The 23,081-nt window shown below is 46.0% G+C and overlaps 2 protein-coding genes across 10 annotated transcripts in view; one reads left to right on the top strand and one right to left on the bottom strand.

The window, feature by feature from the left end:
• Positions 1-15,920, top strand: part of col5a2a (collagen, type V, alpha 2a) — a 34,647-nt gene extending 18,727 nt beyond the window's left edge. Inside the window, exons 6-54 of the mRNA XM_076747638.1 lie at positions 238-291; positions 1,177-1,269; positions 1,553-1,624; positions 2,451-2,495; positions 2,614-2,667; positions 2,813-2,866; positions 3,487-3,540; positions 3,651-3,704; positions 3,890-3,943; positions 4,055-4,099; positions 4,352-4,405; positions 4,611-4,655; positions 4,755-4,808; positions 4,993-5,091; positions 5,215-5,259; positions 5,339-5,437; positions 5,546-5,599; positions 5,725-5,832; positions 6,370-6,423; positions 6,553-6,651; positions 6,763-6,816; positions 6,923-7,021; positions 7,113-7,166; positions 7,461-7,514; positions 7,609-7,662; positions 7,783-7,836; positions 7,971-8,015; positions 8,106-8,204; positions 8,575-8,682; positions 8,834-8,887; positions 9,111-9,164; positions 9,379-9,432; positions 9,520-9,573; positions 9,720-9,827; positions 10,095-10,148; positions 10,331-10,384; positions 10,586-10,747; positions 10,864-10,971; positions 11,136-11,243; positions 11,329-11,382; positions 11,461-11,568; positions 11,802-11,855; positions 12,006-12,113; positions 12,451-12,504; positions 12,640-12,747; positions 12,864-13,173; positions 13,460-13,641; positions 13,859-14,101; positions 15,034-15,920. Of these exons, the coding sequence (XP_076603753.1) occupies positions 238-291; positions 1,177-1,269; positions 1,553-1,624; positions 2,451-2,495; positions 2,614-2,667; positions 2,813-2,866; positions 3,487-3,540; positions 3,651-3,704; positions 3,890-3,943; positions 4,055-4,099; positions 4,352-4,405; positions 4,611-4,655; positions 4,755-4,808; positions 4,993-5,091; positions 5,215-5,259; positions 5,339-5,437; positions 5,546-5,599; positions 5,725-5,832; positions 6,370-6,423; positions 6,553-6,651; positions 6,763-6,816; positions 6,923-7,021; positions 7,113-7,166; positions 7,461-7,514; positions 7,609-7,662; positions 7,783-7,836; positions 7,971-8,015; positions 8,106-8,204; positions 8,575-8,682; positions 8,834-8,887; positions 9,111-9,164; positions 9,379-9,432; positions 9,520-9,573; positions 9,720-9,827; positions 10,095-10,148; positions 10,331-10,384; positions 10,586-10,747; positions 10,864-10,971; positions 11,136-11,243; positions 11,329-11,382; positions 11,461-11,568; positions 11,802-11,855; positions 12,006-12,113; positions 12,451-12,504; positions 12,640-12,747; positions 12,864-13,173; positions 13,460-13,641; positions 13,859-14,101; positions 15,034-15,180 (4,089 nt within the window). The 3' untranslated portion in view covers positions 15,181-15,920. The remainder of the gene's footprint in view (positions 1-237; positions 292-1,176; positions 1,270-1,552; positions 1,625-2,450; positions 2,496-2,613; positions 2,668-2,812; positions 2,867-3,486; positions 3,541-3,650; positions 3,705-3,889; positions 3,944-4,054; positions 4,100-4,351; positions 4,406-4,610; positions 4,656-4,754; positions 4,809-4,992; positions 5,092-5,214; positions 5,260-5,338; positions 5,438-5,545; positions 5,600-5,724; positions 5,833-6,369; positions 6,424-6,552; positions 6,652-6,762; positions 6,817-6,922; positions 7,022-7,112; positions 7,167-7,460; positions 7,515-7,608; positions 7,663-7,782; positions 7,837-7,970; positions 8,016-8,105; positions 8,205-8,574; positions 8,683-8,833; positions 8,888-9,110; positions 9,165-9,378; positions 9,433-9,519; positions 9,574-9,719; positions 9,828-10,094; positions 10,149-10,330; positions 10,385-10,585; positions 10,748-10,863; positions 10,972-11,135; positions 11,244-11,328; positions 11,383-11,460; positions 11,569-11,801; positions 11,856-12,005; positions 12,114-12,450; positions 12,505-12,639; positions 12,748-12,863; positions 13,174-13,459; positions 13,642-13,858; positions 14,102-15,033) is intronic.
• Positions 15,921-17,217: 1,297 nt separating this feature from the next.
• The window catches only part of gulp1a (GULP PTB domain containing engulfment adaptor 1a), a 67,452-nt gene continuing 61,588 nt past the window's right edge, over positions 17,218-23,081 (bottom strand). For 5 of the 9 annotated variants that reach the window (XM_076747470.1, XM_076747469.1, XM_076747467.1 and 2 more), the window contains 7 exons: positions 22,811-22,948; positions 22,537-22,653; positions 21,288-21,374; positions 20,415-20,645; positions 20,124-20,262; positions 19,861-19,955; positions 17,218-17,973 (listed from right to left, as the gene is read on the bottom strand). In XM_076747470.1, the coding sequence (XP_076603585.1) occupies positions 17,902-17,973; positions 19,861-19,955; positions 20,124-20,262; positions 20,415-20,645; positions 21,288-21,374; positions 22,537-22,653; positions 22,811-22,948 (879 nt within the window). In that variant the 3' untranslated portion in view covers positions 17,218-17,901. Of the gene's footprint in view, positions 17,974-19,846; positions 19,956-20,123; positions 20,263-20,414; positions 20,646-21,287; positions 21,375-22,536; positions 22,654-22,810; positions 22,949-23,081 lie in introns of all 9 variants that reach the window. The other 4 variants (XM_076747475.1, XM_076747474.1, XM_076747473.1 and 1 more) reach the window with 2 other exon arrangements.

The following is a 23,081-nucleotide window of genomic DNA, read 5'->3' as shown; positions in this document are numbered from 1 at the left end:
TCCTGCTTCAAAGAATTTCATGGAAGCTTCTGGTGTGAATGTTGAGCTACCTGAACCGACACTAGATGGCATGAGAGGACAGTTACCTCCTGCATCAGCTCACCTTAAAAGGACCTCAGCAGAGCGGGCTTCTCCTCTGGCTCGCTGTGGCTTTTTAAGCACCCCTCTGACACATCTGTGCGATTGCAATATCACCGCTCTCACATTTTCATTGGTTCATTTTGTTCATCACTACAGGGACCTCCCGGCTCTCCAGGAGACAGAGGACCTCGTGGAAACAAAGGAAGGCCTGTATGTCACATCCACAGACGACAACACAACTTGATAACATGAGATTAAAGGAGACTGTACTCAAACGTCACACAGGAACAAGAGTCTGATGTTAGAAATGTCAACGATGAATTCAGATGTCATACTGTATTTGAATTCAGCAGCAGTGTTGTGGGCTCTCAGCCTTCTGGCTTCATTATTCAGACATATTGAGGGCTGTTTTTATATATTCTGAATAAATAATTGGTTTTATAAATCTCATCAGGTCTACATTGGAAGCTCACTCTTTGCTCTTTAAACTAGCATTCATGTGACTTCTTGACCGACTTTTTTCTCGCTGGGGTCGTGAGAGTGACTCCCTGTCCTGTTAATGCCAAAGTGGACAAAATCAAAGAAATACTGCAGCATATATATATGCATGTAAATATGTATATGCAGTGAACATCTATTTTTTCCGTTCAAGGGCGAGAGACAGAGAGTCAAAGTATAATGTAATGTGGCATGTTGATGTATACTGTGCTCCGCTAGCAGAAACGAGCAGGTTGATGAATGAATGTGCTCCTCTTGGTGGAGTTACAATCCAGTCGAGGGCAGCATTTCAACGGTGATTTATCACTAAATATCCAATGGGTTTCCTACTGCACTTTGCAGCTAATGCTTCATAAACAAACAGAAATGGAGCTGCATCGTTTGTATTGAAAGGGGATGACGGGTTCGGCTGGACACGTTGGCACAGCAGAGTGTTTTCTGCACAGAGGCTGATCAATCTGTTTCTCAGTCTTTGAAAACCCAATAAAAAGTGTTTCACACCAAGTGTTTTCACAGCCACAGAGTAATGAGTCAATGCCACACTGACGTAGTTAGAAAATGCTTTTCAAACGATTCTGTCATCTCTCGACTCTCCAGGGACTGCGGGGATCTGCAGGTTATGATGGAGAGCCCGGTGTACCGGGTCAGCCCGGTGAACCAGGACCTCCAGGACATCCATCGCACCCAGGAGTGAGTTGTGCTCGGAGCGCCGTCACGAGCTGCACACACACACACACACACACACACACGTTCACCTGCATGCATGTGTAGAAGATCAGTAATAAACTCACCTTGAAAAAGTGAATCGCTCTCATGCACCTGTGCTGGTGCACTTTAAGTTTCCGTTTCTTTGTGCATCATTTGCATCCAGATTTGCTTTTCATTCTTGCCTATTTGCCACGCTGATGAATGGCAAATACAAACTGATTAAACTCAGTGAACCTGAGCCAAAGGGCGTCTGCTTCACCTGCAGGGCCTGGGATCCCAGATGGCTGCAGGGTTTGACGGAAAATCAGGACCTCAAGGCATGTTAAGTGGCAGCAGGGTAAGAGGCCGTCAGCATAATATTTATCATTTGTGCTTGTAGCTGCGCCTGAGGACAGTCAGGAGCAGGATTCACAAAAGCCTACAGGAGACCATTGCAACTTGATGCATTGTCTGAATGGCGTTATAAAAGGTGCAGGATTCTTTAAAAAGCAGAAAAACCAAAGCGTAAATTTATGTTTACATTGATTAAAAAGCTCATTTTTAAAAAACTGAACGTCAGTTTTGCTTTCTTGCTCAGCCCTCGATGAACATAAACCATCTTGTTTTTAGCTTTACAGCTTTGTCAGCGACCGACTTCAGATCAAGATGAGCTCACTCCTGTTTTAATTAGGAAATACATTAGACACAGCGCACTGGCAGACTGTAGAAATCCATCCGTGCCTCTCGCTCCATCACCGCAAGGAGGAGGAGGAGGAGGAGGAGGAGGAGGAGGAGGAGGAGTGAACACATGAGGGATGAAGAATCTGCTTTTACTTGTTCGACTGTTTTTAACAAACAGCTGGAAACGCGGGAAATGTTTTGGTGACTTTTCTGATGCGTACTGAAACAGACTTTACAGCCTTTGCTTGCATTCTGGTCAAACTTCAGCACAGTAACAACACATCAGCTGGAGGGGATGTTTTGGTGCTTTGGCAGACATCTTGGATTCAGAGTCTGTCCGTTAAAAATGAATCCACCAAATGAATCCGTACTTTGTCTTAGAGACTATGAATCAGTTCACGTCTTCCCTCCGTTGGTGCTCTGACCCCACGCAGCACGTTTCATTATTTCTGGCCTTTTATGTGGATTAAAGTGAATTCTGTTCTTCGTCATGTTTCTTTCAGGGAGAGTCTGGAACAAGAGGACCACCTGGGCCAAACGGCTCACCTGTAAGTCCACGACGTCTTCAGCAAGCTTTGACTGACACTGAGACTGCTTCATTTCTTATTTCACTTTCCTCCCCGCTCATCTTTTAAATGTTCTGTCTTTTTTTCTCCCCCCTCTAAGGGTCAATCTGGACCACAAGGACCTCCTGGAGATGTCGGCGATCCAGGTCACATGGTATAACGTCATTTTTCTGTCCAGTTTGTGCGTCTGGTCAAATCACCAGAGCGCTCGACCTGGTTTAGCTCGGGATTTGCATGACGGTGAATGCATTTTTGGAAAGATGGTTGTTGACTGGATGTGTACAATCTGTGTCTTTCAGGGTCCACCTGGGCAAAGGGGGCCCGAGGGCCCACTGGGGAAACCAGGTGAAGATGTAAGTCAGCTCTGGGACACTTTGTCTCACTGAAACCAGCTTTAAAGCGGCACCAGCATCCACTCTTGTGCCTCTTTAACACTGACTGTAATTCCATATATTCAGGCTGTAATCAGCAGCTTTGTTCTGTAATCACGAGTGAGTCGTTCATCATACTGTGAAGTAGAAGATCCTGCAGATGCTTGATGATTAGAAGGAGACAGACGGGATGCCCGCTGACCTGCACGCACTTTGTTTTGTTGAGTCTCCCTTTAATCCACAAAACATGTTTTGTAGCATTTTTCTTTGCCTTCCTTTCATTTGTCAGAAAAGGCAAAATAAATGGCTGCATGTCACCGGCAGTGCCGTGAAAAATGGCATAATGAAAGCACCGGCGTCCTACACGAAGCTAACAATGTGTGTCTGTTTGCAAACATCTTGATAAGTAAAAACAACACATTTAGTGAAAAGCCTCTAACAGACTCGAGCGCTTCACCTCAGCACCTCAGTGATGAGAGGCTCCCTGTCTAACACAGAAAAACAAGAGAAGACGTGTGGTTTGCTGGCATTTCTTTAGCTTTCACTGCTAAACTTCCTGCAGTCAGATAAGTTTGAAACATAAATGTCTTGTCCTCACGCAGGGAGAAGCAGGCAAACCAGGAAATAGCGGAGAAGTTGGATTCCCCGGATCAGCAGTAAGTTTGTAGGGTTAGGGTCCATCACACAGTCTTTACTTTGGATTACACGTGATGAGACCTCATCTTCATGTATAACTGACGGTGGTGTTCAACGTCACATATTTCAGGGATCCAGAGGATTTCCAGGTACACCAGGGCCTCCTGGACTGAAGGGTCACAGGGTGAGTTCATGGACGTGTGATTGTTGTTCTCCTCTTATCTGTTGGACCACAGTTACTTAGAAAACTTCAGCTAAAAGTGAATTCGACTTCATTTTGCATTTTTCTTCTGTTGCTGCTTGTCTTCATGCTTTTTAAAGACATGATGAGCAGATTTTAACGGGTTTGATTCCTGTCTTTGTGAACAGGGCCACAGTGGACCACTCGGACAAAAAGGTGAAACTGGAGCTGTTGGATCAAAGGTATGAATGAAGTCAAATTAAAGGAGCTTTTTACATCTTTGTTCGAAAAGACCTGTGAAGCACATGTAGCAGTGCTACAACCAATCAAGAGCTTTTTCTCTGGTTTTCTAGGGCGCTACAGGCCCCCCTGGTCCAATGGGAGCACCTGGACCCATGGTAAGCCATATTCTTAAAATCGTAGCCCCTAATGTTTTTGTTTTGAAGGTCTCAGTAGAGCCAGTGACACTCAGACCTGCCAGCCCATACAGATCACACAGTTCATTATGTTGATGAGTGTACGTGGACTGCAGAACACACACTACTGCTGCCTGCTCTTATTCTGAAGGATATATCCAGCAGTCTGCTGTAAATACAACTTTTGCATTGAATGGAGGACAGCTGTGATTTATCTCTGCCTGTGTGTAACAGGGTCCTGCTGGGATGCCAGGGGAGAGGGGACGCTCTGGACCCGGCGGTGTACCAGTAAGGATAATATCACTCAGAAACATCTGCTTCCATCTCCTTAATGTTTTTCTCTGTCGCCGCTTTTAAAAGTGACAGCGTGTGTCTTACTGATAGGTGTGTTATTTGTTTCTTCAGCGTCAAAACAGGGTTTTTACAAGAAGTGCCCGACGTCGGTGTTTAACTGTGATTTATGCGTCAAAGTGATTCAGTTTGTTTCTTTTAGGGCAAACGTGGCTCACCCGGTAACCTCGGAAAAACCGGTCCAATGGTGAGTCCGCATTCAGCTTACATAGCTCAACAATGTCAAGGTGGATGTGAGTGCAGCTTAAACTGTGTTTCTTTCTAATCATTGCTGTTGGTTTAACAGGGTCCTTTGGGTCTCAGTGGCCCACCTGGATATCCAGGAACCCCAGGAATGAAGGTAGAGTAAGACACCTGCCCAGAGGACAGTCTTCCTCCAGCCGTGTGCTCACATTGATAAGCTCTTTTCATGACTCTTTAATGGAAGCGTAAGATTTTCCCGTCATCAAATCAATCATTTGATACAATTAATGATTGTATCAGGGTCACATTTCTGTATATTAACTGCTGACCGTCTTCCACAGGGACAACCTGGCCCCACAGGAGTCCGGGGTCCAGAGGGCCCACAGGGACAGAGAGGAGAGACCGGTCACCTGGGCAGAGCTGGACCAGTTGGCCTCAGGGTTAATTTCTTTACTTACACATCACATTCATGAGGCTGCTTTGAATATATCAAGGTTAACGTGTGAGCATGCTCCTCGGTGCACTGCTCTGCTGGTCTAATGGGAGAAATCTTGTGTTCAAAGGGACCCATGGGTACAGATGGTGGTCCAGGTACCAAAGGACCAGTGGTATGTACAGCAGCAACTGGTTCACTTCTTCTAGGACACGTGAAGGTCACAGGGTAACTGACTCTTCATCTCTTCACAGGGTAACCTTGGTCCACAAGGTCAAGGCGGCCATAGCGGACCCCCAGGCCCACCAGGACCTCAGGGAAGCACTGGTCAGCCTGGTATCAAAGGACAACTGGTAAAGTTTTAAAGATTCTGGACTTTTATGGCTGTCTGTCTTTTTTATTGCTAAATAAACAGCAACAGTTGCTTGATGTGAAGAAGCCTCACATTTTTTGTCTTACAGGGAGATGTTGGTGTCCCAGGATTTAAAGGAGAGGCTGGACCCAAAGGAGAACCTGTAAGCTTCAGTTTCATCCATAGAAATAACTTCTATGCATTCATATAAGACGTGTAATTCAAGTCTAAGTGAATCAGTAAGACTTGGCTTCACAGCATTTTCTGGCTTATGTGTGAACTGCACAGGGTCCACCAGGCTCCCAGGGAGTGATTGGACCTCAGGGTGAAGAAGGAAAGCGAGGACAGCGCGGAGACCCCGGCTCTGTGGGCCCCATCGGCCCCGTCGGTGAGAGAGTAAGTCATCGTTCTGCCTCCGTCAGTCACAGAGCTGCACTGTACAGACTGGGGTCATCTCAGTGAGCGAGAGAAAGAAAAATAATGACTTTGGGGGAAAAAATTAGAGACGCCATGAATCACTGTGAGTAAATTAGTGTGTGAACGTGGAAATGCTCCCATTTATGCAGGAATATAGTGACTCATGGAAAATGGTAAATGGTTAGCACTGTCACCTCAAGGCAAGGAGGTTGTGGGTTTGAATCCAGTCAAAGTGAGGCCTTTCTTCCTGTGTCTGTATGGTACTCTGGCCTCCTGCCACAGGCCGAAAACCGAACTCATCTGCCCATAGACTGGTGGCTGCAGTGACCTGCACAAAAAGAAAAGTAGAAGATGGATGGTCGGTGGTCTTCTCACAACATGTTCTGTTTCGGGAGTTCTCTCTGAGGCGTCAATAGAGAAGATTTTCGTAGTTTGTTACATCTGGTTACGTAAAACTGTGACTCATATTTTGTATAAGAATGTCAATATGAGTATGATTTTTTTTTTTTCTTTCAGGGAGCTCCTGGTAACAGAGGATTCCCTGGTGCTGACGGGCTGCCAGGACCTAAGGTGCAGCATATTTCAGACACATCATCTCTAGATCAGTCTCCTGCTGTATATTCTAGCAATGATTCAAACTAATTATCATACGTTTCAGTCAGTAAACTGAAAGACTTCCCATCACTTCTCTTTCTGAAGGGTGCTCAAGGAGATCGTGGAATATCCGGCCCACCAGGGCCAAAAGGTTCTCTTGGAGACCCGGGGCGTACAGGAGAACCTGGTCTACCAGGTGCAAGGGTAACACTGCAGAGCTTGGCATTCTAGTTTTGATCCACTGTATCATTATTCACTAAGTGTATCTCCAAACCCACATTTCCGTTTCTTATATGTTTTATCTCTTCATCAAAGGGTCTTACTGGTACTCCTGGAGTTCAGGGAGCAGAGGGCAAGCCAGGACCACTGGTAGGTCATAGTGCTCAATCACATTCACAGTTAGACATTGGAGTTAGCTTTAAGGTTGAAGTAGATTGTAAGACACTGAGACAGAGTGTGGTTTTCCTTTGTTAAGGGTGCCCCAGGTGAAGATGGTCGCCCAGGCCCTGCAGGGTCCATTGGAAACAGAGGGCCCGCAGGAATCATGGGAGTGTCGGGCCCCAAGGGCTTCAATGTAAGGCTGCAGAGTCGCTGCGAACTTTGCATTGTCAGTCAAATCTGTCTGTTTGTGTCCTGCTCAAAACATGTTGTTTTTACACTCAAAGGGTGACCCAGGAAAGACGGGCGAACAAGGATCTGCAGGGGTGCCAGGTCAAAGAGTGAGTACTGTGTATGAATGGAAAACTGGGGTTTATCATCAGCATGGCATCCAAGGACAGAGATTCCTCTTAGATTTAAAAACAGAGCATGCAGGTGATTCGTAGATCTATCATGAGCACAGCGAGAATTTCTCTATTATTTTCCCTTTTTTTAATTCCACAATGATCCACAGAAGTCATTTGTTGAGTAATTCAAAGTTCCCTAAAAGCCGGACTCACCTTGAGGAAATCAAGCGCGCTGGTCCCAGACAGATGTGTAGCGGGCAGGTTTGTTAATTGTCACTTTGTCTTTAGGGTCCTCCTGGGAAAGATGGAGAAGTTGGCCCTGCTGGCCCCCCCGGCCCACCGGTAAGTGTCTGATTTCTCTTTTGTTGCATTAATTCTTTTTTTTTTTTTCTGCTGCCATCACAAATGACTGAGACATTTCTGTTTCCTCCCAAAGGGCGTCGCAGGTGACAGAGGAGAGCAGGGACCTCCAGGTGTGAATGGATTCCAGGTGTGTAACTGCTTGCTTTGATAGAGCAGATAAGAGAAGACGTGGCGGTATTTAAGATGATTAGACCTCAGTCTTTGCTGAAGCAGCGCTCCAGTGTTCAAACTTGTCTTGTGTTCTTAGGGTTTGCCTGGAAATCAAGGCCCTCCTGGAGAATCTGGAAAACCAGGTGACCAGGTGAGTGTGACAGAAGCTTCTGTGGTCTAGATTATTGAGGAGTGAAGCATCCTCTTTGTAACTTACTCTTTTTCTTGCTGCTCCTGAGTCATTTTGGACTGAGCATCAATAAAACCACCGCTTGTTTCTTTCAGGGTATTCCAGGAGAACTTGGTGCTGTGGGTCAAATCGGACCAAGGGTCAGTGAGTTTCACTAGGCTGAATTCTTTAAGTGGCTGGTAAAATTGAAAACCTGAATCAGAGTGAAACTGATGCTTTTGTTCCCCCAGGGAGAGCGTGGGATTCCTGGGGAGAGAGGAGAGCTGGGTCCAAATGGTCTGCAGGGACCTAAGGGTATCCCCGGTGCACCTGGCCCAGATGGACCAAAGGTAGTGAACAGAGGCATCACCTGCATGCACAGCAGTTACCTCTGACCATGTGGTAGTGAAAGCAGGAGAACCATTCAAAGCACTGTGAGACAGATACAGCAGGAAAGAGCTGGATGCATGTTTGAGGCTATAAAGAGATATTAGCAAACTGTATGACCCAGTGGCTACTTGATGGTTTGCTATTATACAGAAATACATTCCTCATTATGTAGAAATGTCTTTAAAAAAATTAAATTAAAAGGAAAAGATGCAACAGAAAAGGAAAATGTTCAGGGGCAGCCCCGTTATGGAATGAAGTATGGATGTTTGCACTGTATGATTTTATATTTGTTAGCAACACGCCTGCTAACCTTTGTGTTTGTCACTGAAGGGTAGTCCTGGTCCCCCTGGTGCACTTGGTGATGTGGGTCCTCCAGGTCTTCAGGGGATGCCAGGAGAGAGGGGCATCTCTGGCCCCCCTGGGCCCAAAGGAGACAGAGTAAGTTCATGATCATCTTCTTTTTGATGTTATAAATGTTTAGATATAAAAGTAACAAAATGAGCCGATTTCTGTGGTTGTAAAAATCGTCATCAGTTTGTCCTGGTGGAAATGTCACTACAGAACAGCTTTTCTGCTGTTTTGTGTTCAGGGCACAATTGGTGAGAAAGGATCAGAAGGTACACCTGGAAATGATGGAGCAAGAGTAAGTAAAGTATCTCTAACCCACTGCAAACATCCTGTCACAAAACCATGAACAAGAGAGTTTAGCTGACACTTTTAGGACCAAAGGGAAGAAAAACTGATGATGTTTGAGTGCAAAGTTCAGACTTGTTGCAGCTTGTTCAGAGAAATGTGTCCGCTGACTCGACAGTTACTGGTTACAGTGATGAGCCGAGGTCTCAACCAGATTTTTTTTCTGTCAACAGGGAGCCCCAGGTCCTGTCGGCCCATTAGGACCTGCTGGGCCCAGTGGTGAGAAGGTAGAGTCTGTCTCTTCTTTCTTACAGAGTTGTGTTTTGGGACAGCGTCGGATCAGGATGCTGCTCTCTCTTCTGCTTCTTATTTGCTCAGCTGCGTCTGATAGCATCTTCCAGCTTGCTAAGCTCAGTCTTCAGCTTGCATTTCCTTTGCAAACAAATTAATTCTGGAGTTATGGGACAGTAGAGGCTTGATGACCATGTGGCGTCTTTACAGGGAGAACCTGGACCCAAAGGACCACATGGACCCCCAGGATCCAGAGGAATGCCAGTGAGTAGACCTGTTCAGTTTGTGTTAGTGATACAGAATGGATTCTGATTGTTAGGACTTCAACATAATGATTTTCTCCTGTGACAGGGATCAAGAGGTGACCCTGGCCCCATTGGTGCCGTTGGATTTGCTGGACCTCCTGTAAGTCGCCATTCGTTGTCGCATTGCTGTATTTGACTTCATAACAATGATTCATGGCTCCATGATGCTCCAGCAGGTGACATGAAAGTGATGACAGATTCAGCTCGTTCAGATGTATTCTTTATATTATCACCAACATTTTATAGGGTCCTGATGGCCAACCCGGAGTCAAGGGAGAAGTTGGAGAACCAGGCCAGAAAGGAGATGCTGGATCGCCAGGACCCCAAGGCTTGGCTGGCGCTCACGGACCTCCTGTGCGTTGCACTCGTAAAGATGCTCTTGAGACTCTTGTGTTTACACGTAGTTGCTCTGAGGCTTTTCATGCAGGCTGTTCACATTCTGAACATCGTCTCCAGTCGTCTCTGTACTTTTATTCAGTCCAGTTTGGTCAGTTTTAGTGTTTTAATTAATTCCTGGAAAACCATTTATCATCTGTGTGCTGTATGTCTTTAAAATCCAGAGAGGTTAGCTTCAAATGTGCTGCAGATAAATGCTTTTCTAATGACGTTTTGTTGTCGCAGGGACCGATTGGTGTTGCTGGACTGAAAGGCGGAAGAGGAACACAGGGTGCACCGGTAAGACGGCTCCTTAATTCATGAGATATATGAGAAGGTGAAATCAGACTGAGCTGAAATGAATCAGTTCACACCTGACGTGTTTGAACATTAACTTCAAACACTGGATTCTCTCATGTTTTATTGCTTTCTGATATAAAACTTGTCAAGCAAAATCTGAGGACCTTGTCTTCTGCTTCCAGGGTCCCACTGGTTTCCCTGGATCTGCAGGAAGAGTTGGCCCACCAGGCCCAACTGTAAGTATATATTGTGTATATGTATGTAATCATATTGAAGTTTATTCTCCTGGTGATCCTGTTATGGTATATTTAGGTGCTCTGATCTGGATTTTGAGAAGTTCTCCATAAATAAAAGTTGATTGTGTGGTAGGACAGTTCATTTGAAACATGCCGAGACCATGATGCTACATGTCTCATGACCACTTCCATTCCTGCCAGGGTCCTGTTGGAGAACCTGGACCTCTTGGTCCTCCTGGGAAAGAGGGTCCTGGTGGTCTTCGTGGAGACCATGGACCCCCTGGAAAACAAGGAGAGCGAGGACCAGCAGGACCTCCCGGCAGCCCAGGAGACAAAGGGGACTCTGGAGAGGACGGACCCACGGTAAACCGATTAATTTACACTTAGACCACCAATTACATTTCTAACATTGTCGATCATGTTACATCACACTGGGACACACAGGAATCTCCTCCATCTGAATGATGTGTGTGCTTTAGGGTCCTGATGGTCCTCCAGGCCCAGCTGGAACTACAGGACAGAGAGGCATTGTGGGTCTTCCTGGTCAGAGAGGAGAGCGAGGGATGCCTGGACTTCCAGGCCCTGCGGTCTGTATCATTTAAGTCCTGACTGATAAGAGTTTGAGCACGAATCGTATTAAACTTCTGCTGTAATCAGAAGTTTGAGTTCAGTGACAGCTGATCTGTATTTTGATGTGTGTGTTGTGGTCCTGTTAGTGCCGCATTGTGAGTTGTCTCTTTCTGTTATTTAGGGTCCACCAGGAAAACTGGGACCCGCAGGACAGCCTGGAGATAAAGGACCTCCAGGTCCCGTCGGTGTTCCTGGTGCTAACGGACCTCGCGGTGATCCTGGTCCTGATGTGAGCACAAGTTCTCAGATGATAATATCACCCACGTTTCTCCCTCTGCTCACAGTTGTCTTAATGTGTTCTGTCTGGTCTGCAGGGCCCTGCAGGATCTGATGGACCCCCCGGCAAAGACGGCGTTCTTGGACAAAGGGTAAGACAAAGAAAATGAAAATGTGACTTGTGTGTTGGTTCACATTTTGCAGGTGACTGACAGGTGTCACTTTTCCAGGGAGACCGAGGAGATCCCGGTCCAGAGGGTTTGGTCGGTCCTCAGGGACTTCCTGGCCCTCCAGGTCCTGTTGGTGCTCCGGGTGGTGCTGGAAGGAGAGGCGACGCTGTAAGTGGACTTTTCCGATCTTAGTTTCTCCAGGAAGTGTGTGTTGTGTGTGTTAGTTTGACTGTCAGAACATGATTTGCTTTGAACCCAGAGGGCGTGTTGGAGCGTGGATGAAGTTAATATTAAATGACAGCAATGATGCGTTTGGGTGCAACAAAGAGCTGCAGAGTTTTTCAGTGCTGGCAGAGGTCTTTGTTCCCTGAGGGCCCTCTAACGATTTGACCCATTTTCAGGGCTCAAGAGGACCTGTTGGTCCACCTGGCTCGGCTGGAAAGAGAGGATTAGTGGTGAGTGTCCAACTGAGAACACAGTACACTGACAAACCCAAAATGCAGTGCAGGTTTTTGTATTTTCTAAGAACATTACAGCTGATTTAAACCCAGAACCACACAGTAAACTCATTTCCTCATTTCATGAGTAAAATCTTTCCAATTCAGGGACCCCAAGGACCGAGGGGAGATAAGGGTGACCTGGGCGATCATGGAGAGAGAGGACAGAAGGGACATCGAGGCTTCACTGGTTTGCAGGGTCTTCCTGGACCTCCAGTAAGTTAAAGAGGAGCCTGATAATCCAAACCCAGCCTGTGGACGCGGCTTTACTCCACCGCTCAGATTCACTTCACTATTGATGATTTCTGAATCTTTAAACACATGTTCTTTAAAGAGACAGGTGTTTGTGTCACCACCTTTTGCTTCTAAATTAATATCTGAATGGACAAAAAACACTGTATAATATAGAGCAGACACACAAACAGAACTCAGATTGTGTTGTTTGGAGAAATGATCTCCTATACGTCACCTGTGCATCCTGGGAAATCCTTTAAATCTAATGTGTAAGTTATTCATATACAGAGACTAATGAATATTTGCGTGTTGCCTTTAGGGTACAACAGGTGAGCAGGGAGCTCCAGGAATCATTGGACCAAGCGGGCCGAGGGTAAATGCTACAGTTCCATTTGTTTCAGGCAGAAAACACAGTGTTTATTTTCATTTCTTTGTCAGATTTCAATTTGGTTTCAAACTCTTAATTTGGAGTCTAAGAACTAACCGTCTGTCCTGGAATGCGATTCAGGGGCCTCCTGGACCTGTTGGGCCTTCTGGAAAGGAAGGATACGTCGGACAGCCGGGACCGATGGGACCTCCTGGAACTCGTGGACTCAGTGGAGAAATTGGACCAGAGGTATTGTCTCATTTTACAAAAAAGAAGTTCTTACTTTTTGTGATTTGAGCTGGTCAAAAGGTTGCAGGTTACATAGAAGCTGTACATAAAGTACCCTACTATTCCTAAATCCACAGGGCCCTCCAGGAGAGCCTGGACCCGCAGGCCCCCCTGGTCCCCCAGGACCTCCCATGGCTGCCATGGATGACCTCTTTGGTGGCCCTCAGGATTACGACTCCGGCCCTCCTCCTCCTCCTGAGTTCAGTGAGGACGAGGCTCTGCCCAACAGCAACTCCTCCACCATAGTGCCGGTGGACCCCGGCGTCCTGGCCACCCTGAAGGCCCTCAGCAGCCAGATCGACAGCATGAAGAGCCCAGACGGCAGCAGGAAACATCCTGCCAGGACCTGCGACGACCTGAAGAGATGCTACCCCATGAAGAAGAGCGGTGAGTGTCAGTGAGGAGGATTTCACTGCTGCAAGAGGCAGAAAACGTCTTGCATGTGTGCAGTCTGAATTTCCATCACACCTTCTTTATCTGTCTTCTTGTTTATTTTGCTCTTATCTTCCTGTTCATCAATTCCTTCTGTTCATTCTCCCAGTGCTTCTCTTTAACATGATAAATGTAGAAATGCAGCCGGGACACGGCGCCTCTGAACCTGATCTGATTTATTCTACCGTTGCAGTCGTAGCGATGGTAGAATAACTCACATCCTGATGGTTTTCCTGTGCAGGGGAGTACTGGGTGGATCCAAACCAAGGCAGTGTGGAGGACGCCATCAAAGTGCACTGCAACATGGACACCGGAGAGACGTGCATCTCTGCCAACCCGTCCAGCATACCTCGTAAAGTGTGGTGGAGCTCTTCCAGGAACAAACCTGTGTGGTTCGGAGCCGACATCAACAGAGGAACACATGTGAGCCGTTACATTTTTAATGATGAGAGAGAGGGCGAAGGAGGAGGTTTTTAAGGATAGAAGAAGAACGTGGTGAAGATCCAGAAACATTCAGACAGATACAGACTGAGTGTGCAGAAAAAGCAAACGTTGTGTTTTCAGTGTTTCCGTCGTGCATCTCGTCTTACTGCTGGAGTTTTGTGAGGCTCTGAGCTGATGGCTTCCTTTGTTTCTCTAGTTCGCTTACGGCAACAAAGATCAGCCGGCAAACTCCGTCACAGTTCAGATGACTTTCATCCGCCTGCTCTCCAAGGAGGCATCTCAGACCATCACCTACAACTGTAAGAACTCTGTGGGCTATAAGGACGAGAAGAACGGCAACCTCAAGAAAGCTGTAATCCTCAAGGGCTCCAACGACCTGGAACTCAAAGCAGAGGGAAACAACCGCTTCAGATACACAGTGGTGGAGGACTCCTGCTCAGTAAGTTCAGCAGCTGTTTTTACATGATGCGTCATTATGAGCCGCAGCAAAGGACGCTGCAAGGCTGCCATTATCATATGTTCTCATTCTCAACAAACCCCATGAAATGAAAACCAGCAGTGAGCTAGTCCGTCCTCCAACACCTTCTGACATGTAAATCATTAGTTTCCAGCAAGAACAATCAGCTGCTTTTAGCAAAAAATCTGCAGGCCTGGCTGTACGCTACCTGGATAGCACACAGACAAAGTTAGCGGCTAGCTGGTTGAGACCAAAAGACACTAAAACAAAGTGTTTGGATGCTGATGAAGTGCTGTCTGCTGGACATTTAAATGGACAAGTGTCTGCTAACAAGTCCCCCATTAACACCTCATAGGGTTGTTGTGATGCCCCCAAGTGGCTGAAATTCAAATTGGTAGCAGGTGAGAGTCTCATGATTGGTTATGAAAAGGGCGTCCTGGAAAGTCTCAGTCGTTCACAAGCGAGGATGGAGCGAGGTTCACCACTTTGTGAACACATGATTGGATAAAGGAGATTAACACATGGACTCAGGAACACTTTGTGAAACTGTTGTTGGTAAACAGTTTGTTTGCTAACGATCGTGCGGCTCAGACATCAACAGAGGAAAACATGTGAGCTGTTAGAATTTTAATGAGGCCACAGCCGGTTCGTCTGCGGCTGAGTCATTCTGTTTTTACTGAAGCTTCACACAGCGTCCCAGCTTTTTGGGAATCAGGGTTGTGCGATAAGTTCCCTGCTGGTTTTGGTCTTTTCATGGGATATGCTGAGTGTCTGAAGTTAATACGCAAAGAAATCATTTCTGAAGTCGGTACACCAACGAGATCGAACAAATCGGAACAAAGTCATTGAAATGTGTGTTTACCGTTTGACTGAACTATTAAGTTTGTCACTGAACTTTGTTTTATCTTTTACAGCAAGCAAACGGCAAATGGGGCAAGACAGTGTTTGAGTACAGGACACAGAAAACAGCAAGACTTCCTATTATAGATATTGCCCCTGTGGACATTGGTGGCCCAGATCAAGAGTTCGGCGTCGATATCGGGCCGGTGTGCTTCTTGTAAAATGGTCAGCAGGGACGCGTCGAGGAGAATCCTGAGACTATTGAACTGACAGCTGACACGATCAGCCACGTTGTACATACGAGTACTGAGGACTTTTCTGGCCCTGTGGCAAGATATTTATTGTGCCTTCCGACCCAGTTCAAGACATCGAAGATTTGTAAGTTAGAATGAATGTTTGGAATTTGCATAAAAAATTTGGGAAAAATCTGAATCATTCCTGTCTTTTGTATGTTTGAAGCTCGCTGTTTGGTCCAAAGATGCCCTTCATTTTATTTCGCCAAAGATTGAATTCTAACTGCTGTTTATAGGCCCAGAAAAATCTCATGTCCTTCCACTACTACTTCTGACAGATTTGTCTTTTCCTTTTTTTTTGTTTGAAATGTTTGAGTATAAAACAACATTGTGGTGCTATTGAGGAACCAAATCCAGCCGATGATGCGTTTGCTGGCGCAGGTATTTTCTCCAGACAGTTTTGATGAACCTAACGTCTGTATCAGTTATTTTAAACTCTGTACCGACCACGTGCAACATTAAAGACACGTTGAACTGTCGATTCCTCAGTGTTAGCTACCTCGTCACCGAAACTGAGAAATGATGGCGCTACATGTAAATCTTTTTTCACAGGTGCTGTTTTGTAAGTAGCGTGATCCTTGTGCATTTCTCCCGGCTGCACGGTAGGGCAGGGTTTGGGGATCCCAATAAAGATCTTTCCGTCGACGACGGAGAGACGAATGAGGTGTCATGTGAGTGGTGATTTGTAACTTCTTTCCTTCGGTTTCAGTATCGTACAGTAAAAAGGTAGCACAGAATATTCTATTTTTATGCATGTCAGTTCCCCCTTTTCAGTATCCTGGACTTATATGCTCTTGAAATCCTTTTTATAATCAGTTTTATAGAGTACGGTGGCTGTGAGTGCCTGTTTGCTTTGTATTTCTTGCTATGCAACAAATTAAACAAACTGCTTGTTAATCCCCCCAAGCTCCTGTCATATTAATTCAGGTTTAGTTAGGTCCTTTATGTCTGTCGTTCTTCCACCAGCTCGTTTTTAGACATATTTTCTAGTTTACAAAAACGTTTCTGTATTGAACACTCAGCTGTTCCAAATGTAAGCTGTTTTGAATTTTCATGAATGTGCCTTCAACTAATGTTATTGTGACCGTTTGGTTCATTTGAGTATATTTATTATAGAGTTGTAACTTTTGCGAGGCTTGACTGCCTGCTAACACCCCCGAGGCAGAGAGGAGGAGGAGGAGGAGGAGGAGGAAGGGGCTTTCCACACTGGAAGCAGATGCATTTCATCCTTTGAAAATAAATATTGAAAATACTTCTCTCTGCCTGTTTTTGTTTCAGACGAGTCCCTTTAAAAGCTTTGTACTGTAATGATTTCAGCCTCTACGGGGTGTTAAAAATGTGACTGCAGACCACAAACCACCTGGTCGAGGGCATCAAGGCTGAATCCTAACTGCAGCAGCACTTTGCTGAGTGTCAGCCCCTCTTTCTGTCACCTTTCTGTCTCTATTCAGCTGCACATACAATAAAAGCCAAGAAAAATAAAGCAATTACAAATCATCAAGTACAGCCATGCTAGTCCCTTAGCCACAGTAACGCTAGCATGCTGATATTTAGCATTAGCTTTCACAACGATTTAGCTAATTAGCATTGACACAAAGGAGGCTCCAGTGAAGCCCATGGAAACGTCCCTGGGATTTACAGGAATGAATTTAAGTATAGGATAGATTAAATTTTTGCCCTGATGATGGCGCTACACCAGGGACCACCAAAGTTATTCAGTTCAGCCTGGGGGGAACGTGCACGAGTGCTAAATTTCACAGCAATGCAGCCAATAGTTGTCGTCGTACATCAAACAGAACCAAACACGTGATCAGAGGATCGCCACCGTCGGCAGGATTTCTTCTCTAGAAACCACAAATATGTCAGCTAACCAATGAGCTATCAGCGCAGCTAAATCTCAGAATTAAAGAGAAAAGATCCCAAACGGCAGCTGAGTCACACAAACATGAAATGACAGCATTTTTTCTGCAGTCAGATGTTCTTTAATAACTGTAACAGCAAAGTCAATGCAACCAAAAGTCAAAGAATGGGAATATTACTGTTTAAGGACAGAGGCTGTCCAAACGAAAAGTGCCCTCTGGTGCAAGAAAAGCAGACTAACATGATGACAAAGTAAAAATACCACAAAGTAAATACTGAAATGGCAAAATGCAAAACAAGAAACAAACAAAAACAAACAGTAAGCCAACAATAGAGTGAATTAATGTGGAGTAAAATAAGCTACGTAACGAGGTTATGGGAGCTGTGTTAATGATACAGATTCCATTTATTTTCTTCGCCGGCTCGTGTTTGGCGTACAAACAGGAATGTGTTAACAATACAGAATTCAAATGGTGCATCCACACAAACGACTCACAGGAAAAGTCTGTGTACCATTGGACAGATCGACTATTTACATCTCTCACTGCCTGTGCAAGCAAAGGTACTCAAAACTACACCTTCCATAAGTTGTTTTTCTTTTACAAAAATAGTTGTTTTTTCTATAATGGATCTGGGTTTACCTTGAAATATCGAAAAACCAATCTAAATGCAAATGCATATAAACCTCAAGATGAAAAGTGTGACATCTTGACTCGACCGTGGAGTGGATTTTGGCACTTCTTCATACAAACGAGTTCAAAGTACGCGACAAAGAGCATCTTCTTGGCATCAGCAGCGGCTGTCGAGCGGGTCCAAAGAGAAGACGGTGCCCTCTAAGGTTAGTCCCATTTTGAACCCCTCCTGGAAGACAAGCCAGACGTGGACTCTGTGAGATTACGAGTCCCAGAGCTGCTGGACGGGCAGAGCTCTGAGTGGTGTTTACATTAGAGCCAATGGGAGAAAGTCTAGAAAGCTCTGAGGTAAAAGAATGAAACACTGAACAAAGCAGAGATGAAAACGCTGTTGTGCTGTCATGCTCGCTCATGCGTTGTGTGTGAGATCACAAGCTCAAGCAGAAACAAGGCATGCGGCTAATGGACGAAGGCACGGCTGCAACTCGTTTGTACCAAAAGCCAAAAGCAGTTTTATTTAGAAAACTGCAAAATCTGTGCTCATGCTGAGATGCACGCTTTTTTTTTTTAATCAAATGTAACATCCGTTTCTAAAACTACAGCCTTCAAGGCAGCAAGTGCCTGAAAATCAACATCTGAGAGAATGAAAAGTTCACGTTAGCGCAGATGACTTGATGAGCAACAACGACACGAAGGCCTGCACGCGACGTCAGGCGATGGCAGAGGTGAACCCACGTCACAGAGCGTGCAGCGTGCTGCCGACATGCAAAGCAAAGACACAAAGCACAGCGCAGAGCGAAGAGTACGAACCATCTCTGACGCTACAAGTGGAGAGGACAAGAGAGGAGTTCAGTCTCTGAGAGTGAAGAAGAGGAGCAAACTGAAGGAAACGTTAAGCTGCAGTTAAAACAGTCGTGTTAGTGCAACGCCGCCTCCTACTGGCAACTCGCTGCGGGAACAATCACAGAGGCTGCAGCTGATTTTCAGTCAGAAGTCATTATTTTCTTATCATACCATCATTCAAACCTTGTAATCGAACACGTTCCACAGACCCACAGTGAGGCACATAAACTGCATTTGTCTGGTTGCATGTGAGCTCAAGCTCCAGCAGTGGTTCCCAAACATCTCCTCGTCCTCTCTGAGACTCTGAAAGCAACTTCACTGTTTTCAGCCTTAAACAATATTTAATAATACTACCAAGAACACGAACAGTGTGATTCTATTAGCTTCACTTTGAGTAAATTAAGCTCAAGCTGCCAAACGACATCTTAAACGCGTCGTTTTTGGCTTTAAATCATAATTATCTTAAGAGCCTCACTAATGAACTTGTATTCTTTTTCACCGTTTGGCCTCTTGCAGCGGCTCCTGGGAGCCCGGCCCTCAGTTTGAGAACCACTGAGCCTCAGCAGCGACACCGTGTGAACGAGGCTGAACCAAAAACCTTTCAGTCGCTCTTCCAGACAGCAGGAGCTAATTTAGCTTTTTCCTGATGAGCCGCAATCATCAATTTAGGGTCGTTTCTAACAGTGCAGAGAATGTTTGTATAAAAAAAGCTCCGCTGTGACATAAAGACGTTTTTACTGAAGGCTGAGGACGTTTTCACCTCACTGAGATTCATAAAGGAACATGAAAACAGAACGAAGCGCTAAACAGAAGACGGTTTATTAATGATTTCTGAATTAAACTGGTTTCATGTCCCTGATAAATCTAAATAAAGGCGTGCGTCAGCTGAGGGCTTCATTTAAACCTTATTGTGCTCAGCTTTTTCAGGAGCATAAACAGGAAGCTAGAATTAGGCGATCCCTCACATCTGCTGCTTTTACTGCTCTCTGCACAGCACCACGACAAACCTGGTGCATTTTAACATTCATCATTTTAATAAACGAGCCGCTGGAGCTCGTTCGGACGCCAATTAGGACCGAACTGTCTGGAAATGACTCAGCAGAGGTGTCCACCTGCGAGGCATCACCCACGATGCACGGAGCCGTCGCTCACATCAATGAGAGAGAGTCTGAATTTCAAATCGCTGACAGTGACGATGAGGCAGACAGGAGGCGCTGGGCTTCACCTCAGCCAGCCCCCCCCGCAGCTCTTCAAAACACAGCCGGGCGCTCACCTGCATCTCGTCCAGCTTTGACTGGATATCTGGAGGGAAGTCGGCTGCCCCGCAGGTGAACGGATCAAACGGCTCAGCGCCAAACAGGTCTTTCCCTGCAAGCACAGGCAGCGGGTAAACATGGCAGAGACCAGCTCGACAGGCAGTGAACATTAGCATGAACAGGGAAGGATTTCTACCATGAATATTTAAATAAAGTGGATTTCAGGAGCTGGAACGCTGATTAAAACGTGTGATCAGAGAGCGATGAAGGAGCTGCTCACTTATGTCTGGTGGTAATGTGGTGGGCGGTGGCGGCGGGCAGCCGTTGCTGGCCAGCGTGGGCACCAGCGGCGTCACCGGGGAGAAGGGAACCATGTCGAAAACGTCTGTGGACTGCGGCTTCATGGAGACGCTCCCCGCCTGCACAAAGAGCCGTGGAAACGATCAGGACAGATGTCTGCACACAGACACACTGCACGACTACTTTATGCAAAGGAAGGACGAGCAAAAGACAAAAGCAGGGAGATATTAAGGCCAGTGACAGAGCAGAAAGAGAGAAAAAGCAGGTTTACGCGAGGCCGCGGGATGCTGCATCCCTCAGGAGGCTTAGGAGGAAGGAGGGCGGGTTTGGCAGGTGGAGGAGTTAGTAGCCCGGCGGACAGGTTGGACTCCGGCGAGCTCATGGGCGTGAGTGTGACGGAGGAGATTTCCAGACAGGAGAGCGACTTGATGCTGTGACACCAGAAGAGAGAGGAGGGCCTCTGCAGCATGTACGCTTCATTAGCTGCGTTTATGTGCAGCGGCTGAGAAAAGATCGCAGAGAACGACCAGAGAGGAGTGGTATTAGTCAGTCCTGCAGAGCAGGAGAGGTGTGGGTAATTGCATTCACAGGAGGCCGTCACAAGTACTGGCATTTGGCCCAATTAGATGGTAATGTATCACATTCCTCATCAGACCAATCAGGTGTGTAATTGCTTCGCTTCAGACACAGCTTAGACCCCCGCGCCTCCCTCCAGACAGGTTTGGCCATTCCAAACTTCAGGTGGAGGTCGTGCATTTAATCACAGAGGCGGCGTCAGCAAACCCAGCTGTCCTTAGAAACACTGTTTTAACTTGTGCGAGCTTGAAGCTGATCAACTTTCATGATTAAAAGATCCCAAACGATCTGAGAGTCGTATGGCTGAGGACGGCTGCTTCAGCTCGTCTGCAGACACTGCAGTTAAAGTGAGATTATGTGACTTCTGAATGAGACACAACACAGTGCTGATCTCAGCCAGCAGCCTGGGGTGGCCAATCAGACGCCACCCTTAGTTTAAGCAGGTAACACTTTGCCTTAATTGTGGCCACAGTGGCTGAAGTTCAGAAGACCTGTTTTAAGGTGTGTGTGTGTGTGTGTGTGTGTGTGTTAGTGTGTGTGTGAGTGTGTTCGTGCATGTCGTCCTTACCGGTGGCACATGAGCAATCATCAGCTGTTCTTCCAGGTCTTGAAGCTGCTGCTTCAGCTCAGAGTTTTCCGTTTCCAGTTCCTGAATCTGAGTGAAGACGAGAGAAGTTCAGCCGAGGTGAGTGAAAGCCTGAATGAGCTGCAGTCCAGCGTCAGAAACATCAGCTGTGAAAACCCAGTTCACCTGCAGAGGTTTACACAAACTCTCATACGATTTTCTCATGATGCTGTGAATCTTCACTGTCCATGAAAATCAAAAATAGAATTAAAACTGGTGTTCTTTCAGCTTTGAGATAATGCAGAAATGTAATGTTAATGAGTGCCTTTTCATGAGTGTTTGATCACCTGGAAATCAGAATCATTGAGTTTTTGTTAAGTCAGAATGAGCTCTCGGTCACGCTTGCAAAGGGACGGCGGGGGGTAGTCAGGTGGTTGCAATCAGCCACGTCACCACTAGATGTCACTAAATCCTACACACTGAACCTGTAATCCTTCAGTTTTGTTCTGAAAAGCTAAAAACAACCACATTTAGGATACGTCATACATGCTAGCCTCCAGTCTATGAAGATGAAGACTCGCCTCTTTCAACTCCTTCGTCACTCCTGTGAGCAGAGCAGGCAGACGTACCCTCGTTTGAGGTGATGAGCACCAGCAGACACACTGACCTACAGAGCTGTTAGCTAGCGAGCTACCTCATGAACCTTAGCTCCGCTAAAAGCCTGATTGACAGCTGGACGTCATTTTATGTGCTCAAACTGGTTGCTTCACATCAGCACGCATTGTATTTAGTTAAACAGGAAGAAAGCATGACTGGATGTTGATATAAGAACATAAAGAAGATGATTTTTTTTGGCATATATTGTTAAACAGGTGCAGAATACGACCGCACATGTGACCTAAAAAGGCTTCAAAGGCATTTTTCATTTCATCTTGACTTTAAAACACATCACAGTGGTGTTTAACTACCTTATCCCCTCTGTTATTAATCAAGGTCTCACCAACATTTTCACAAATCACCGTCTAAGTAAAACCACAGAGGGCTCCACGGCTTCAGCAGGGTGCACAATAATTCAATTTCAGATCATTAATATTCATCATTGACACTTTTCATCAACACAGCTTAATTGTCCACACTGGATCTTTTAAAACAATCAATAGAAACAAGCTGCGCATGAATGAATAAAAGCATCGGTGTGTCAGCACGCTGAATGAATTAAAGTCAAACAAAGCGAGCCGGACGTGAGACGCACTCTTTTCTGCAGGCTTCCGATCTGTTTCCTGGTCTCCACGTCTTTGCCTCCAGACTCCAGAAACTTCTTGTAGGCCAAGTCGAAGGCCTGTCCGATAGTTAGAGTTATCTCCTCTGCCTGCAGCGGGGGGAAGAAAAGACGATCACATCCACCCAGTTAACTATGGGATGTCAAAACGCCCAAAAAACGAGAGCAGTCAACACGTTCACGAGGCTCCCACATTCTGCCAGAGGTGTTACAGCTGATTCAATTAAAGGGAGCAGGAGACACTTACACACTTTTCACTGTCAAACACGTAGCAGAGGTGTTTGTTCGATTCCGAGTCTTTGCAGATAAAAGTGAATATCCTTTTATCCGTTTTGTCATCTGCACAGAAGGATATCCGGTGTAACTGACAGTTATGCTGCACATCCTGGAAAACAAACACAACACGTTCATTATTTACCGACTTCACGGATGCCGACGACAAACCGCTTCTCTCTCTACGTGCTGTTTGTTGTCACGTAACTTCAGGTGTCGTGTACCGAGTCCACGGACCTGCCAAA

The sequence above is a fragment of the Chaetodon auriga genome, chromosome 13 (assembly GCF_051107435.1).
Source record: "Chaetodon auriga isolate fChaAug3 chromosome 13, fChaAug3.hap1, whole genome shotgun sequence".
In the NCBI taxonomy this organism is placed as follows: Eukaryota; Metazoa; Chordata; class Actinopteri; order Chaetodontiformes; family Chaetodontidae; genus Chaetodon; species Chaetodon auriga.
The sequence above is the reverse complement of the archived record's forward strand: the minus strand, read 5'-3'. Positions and strand labels throughout refer to the sequence as shown.